General features: G+C 36.3%; 1 protein-coding gene across 1 annotated transcript in view; it reads right to left on the minus strand.

Annotated features, from left to right (window-relative positions):
* LOC107576790 (anoctamin-5-like) overlaps positions 1–1303 on the minus strand; it is a gene marked incomplete at both ends in the record, with an annotated part of 10235 nt that extends 8932 nt beyond the window's left edge. The window contains 3 exons of the mRNA XM_016262923.1: positions 326–477; positions 1055–1115; positions 1198–1303. Of these exons, the coding sequence (XP_016118409.1) occupies positions 326–477; positions 1055–1115; positions 1198–1303 (319 nt within the window). The remainder of the gene's footprint in view (positions 1–325; positions 478–1054; positions 1116–1197) is intronic.
* Between the last annotated feature and the right edge of the window lie 762 nt (positions 1304–2065).

Below are 2065 nucleotides of genomic sequence, written 5' to 3' on the forward strand. Positions count from 1 at the left end.
TTTTAACCATTAATATGTTGGTTTTCATTCTCCACCCGCAATTATCTACTCCTTATGGGCATGTCTTCTCTTATATTCTCAATCAACCACAGTATTTATAATGAACTAAACCATTAATTTATATTCTATTTAAATTGCAATATGGAATGAAAAGGCTTATTTTTATTATGCATTTATCATTTTCTTATGCACGAATTTAAGGGTAGGTTATTGTTTTGATTAGAGTGAGGCTTATGAATGTTTAAAAAGTGTGTTGGCTCCATGACTAACAAAGGATGTTGATGCAGGGTCATGTGTTTAATCACGCCGTGATGTTTGCAGGTACCTGCGTGATGTGGTTGAGTCTACGGCCTGAGCATTTCAACTCATACTCTGGTCTGATCTGTAGCTGCTGCTGTTCCTCCTCAAAGTCCACAAGGTCCCACTCATACTCCAGACGGGCCTGCCGCCGCTTCCAGAACTCCAGGAACAGGGTCACTGCAAAGCACCCAGAGAAAGAAAGTGAGAAACAGAGCAGAAAAAATAACAAATACATTATTTAGGAGCATCACATTCACACTTACTATCAATTCTATTTAAATCTAACCAGCTTCACCCTATGGTGTCACACAGTGTTGTTTTCTTCTTTACAATAATTGTACTCAAACAAGGTCTAACAAAAGTTTAGAAGCTAAATAAACCATTTTTAATTGGCACACTGGGTGCAGAAATATTCACACAGTGCTGATTAATCAAATCACTGCATAAGCAGAGCTCATTTTTGAGGCCTGTGTGAAAAGAATTCAGTGTTCAGTAATGGATAATCAACATGCACCACTACCCTACAAGTAATTAAAGATACTTTTTCAAAAAGCATAGACAAATTATGTTCCTTCATTGTAGACTTATCTAGTGAACAAATTCTGTGCCCAATTATTTGACAATATGAATACATTAAACTGCTTCATGCACAGTTGCTAATCTCTCATTAGATCTGGAGTCTGACTAGCAATTTCCATCTAACCACTAGATTGAGCTATTGAGCTAGTATTTTAAACAATCAGAGTGCACTCACCCCAAATACCCATGAACATGGCAAAGAAGACAGTCCCCTCGTTATCAAATAGATGGGATTGCTAAAGGAAAAAAAACGATCATTCTATGATGAAGGGAAATCATTATTTATGTTTCAAACGGTGAATCTAAAATATTTCTCACCCAGGAGGACAGACATGTTGAGTTGAGTTTCCAGTAGCTGCACTTTTTATCACAGAGTGGACACATGACAATCATCCCACCGATTTCTGGGTCACAGATCTCCTTGCTGAAAACAGGGAGGAGGAGAGCAACAGAGAGAAATATTACTGTAATGCAGAAGTGAATATGACCAAAATCTCAGTTCACCCTCTGACTGCATTACATCAGTGAAGTAGAAAACAGTATCAACACACCATGGAAAACTTGTGCACAAATGAACCACTCAGGTTTAACAACAAACACCATATTATGAGCATGTTCCACAAACATCTTTAGCTCTGCAATCTAGAAAAACAAACGCATCTAGGCTCCAGAGTCCATCTATTACAGATTGTATGTGCCCATAATGGTTTTGCTTGTTATACAAAACAGAATTGTTTTTTTTAAGACACTGTCATATACTATGGAAGCCCGTTTCCACCATGGAACAAAAAAAAGTGACTTTTTATCTCACAATTCACACTTTGTTTCTCGCAGTTCTATGAAAAAAGTCAAAAGTGCAAGATATAAACTCAGAATTCTGACTTTTTTCATGCATTTCTGAGTTAACATGTCACAATTCTCAATTTATGTCTTACAATTATGATTTTTTTTTCTCAGAATTTTTACTTCACATCTCGCAATTCAGCCTTTTCCCCACAATTCACAATTCAGAATCTCACAATTCTGAGTTCATATCTCAATGCTGAGTTTAGCAATTCTGACTTTGTGAGATAAAAAGTCACAATTACTTTGTTTTCTGTGGCGAAAACATTTGACTAATACATTATAACACCTATCAGACGTTACGGTTTACAAAAGAACAAAAAATATAAACCATCTCATTCAA

Source organism: Sinocyclocheilus grahami, unplaced genomic scaffold, assembly GCF_001515645.1.
Source record: "Sinocyclocheilus grahami isolate Dianchi unplaced genomic scaffold, SAMN03320097.WGS_v1.1 scaffold4344.1, whole genome shotgun sequence".
NCBI lineage: Eukaryota > Metazoa > Chordata > Actinopteri > Cypriniformes > Cyprinidae > Sinocyclocheilus > Sinocyclocheilus grahami.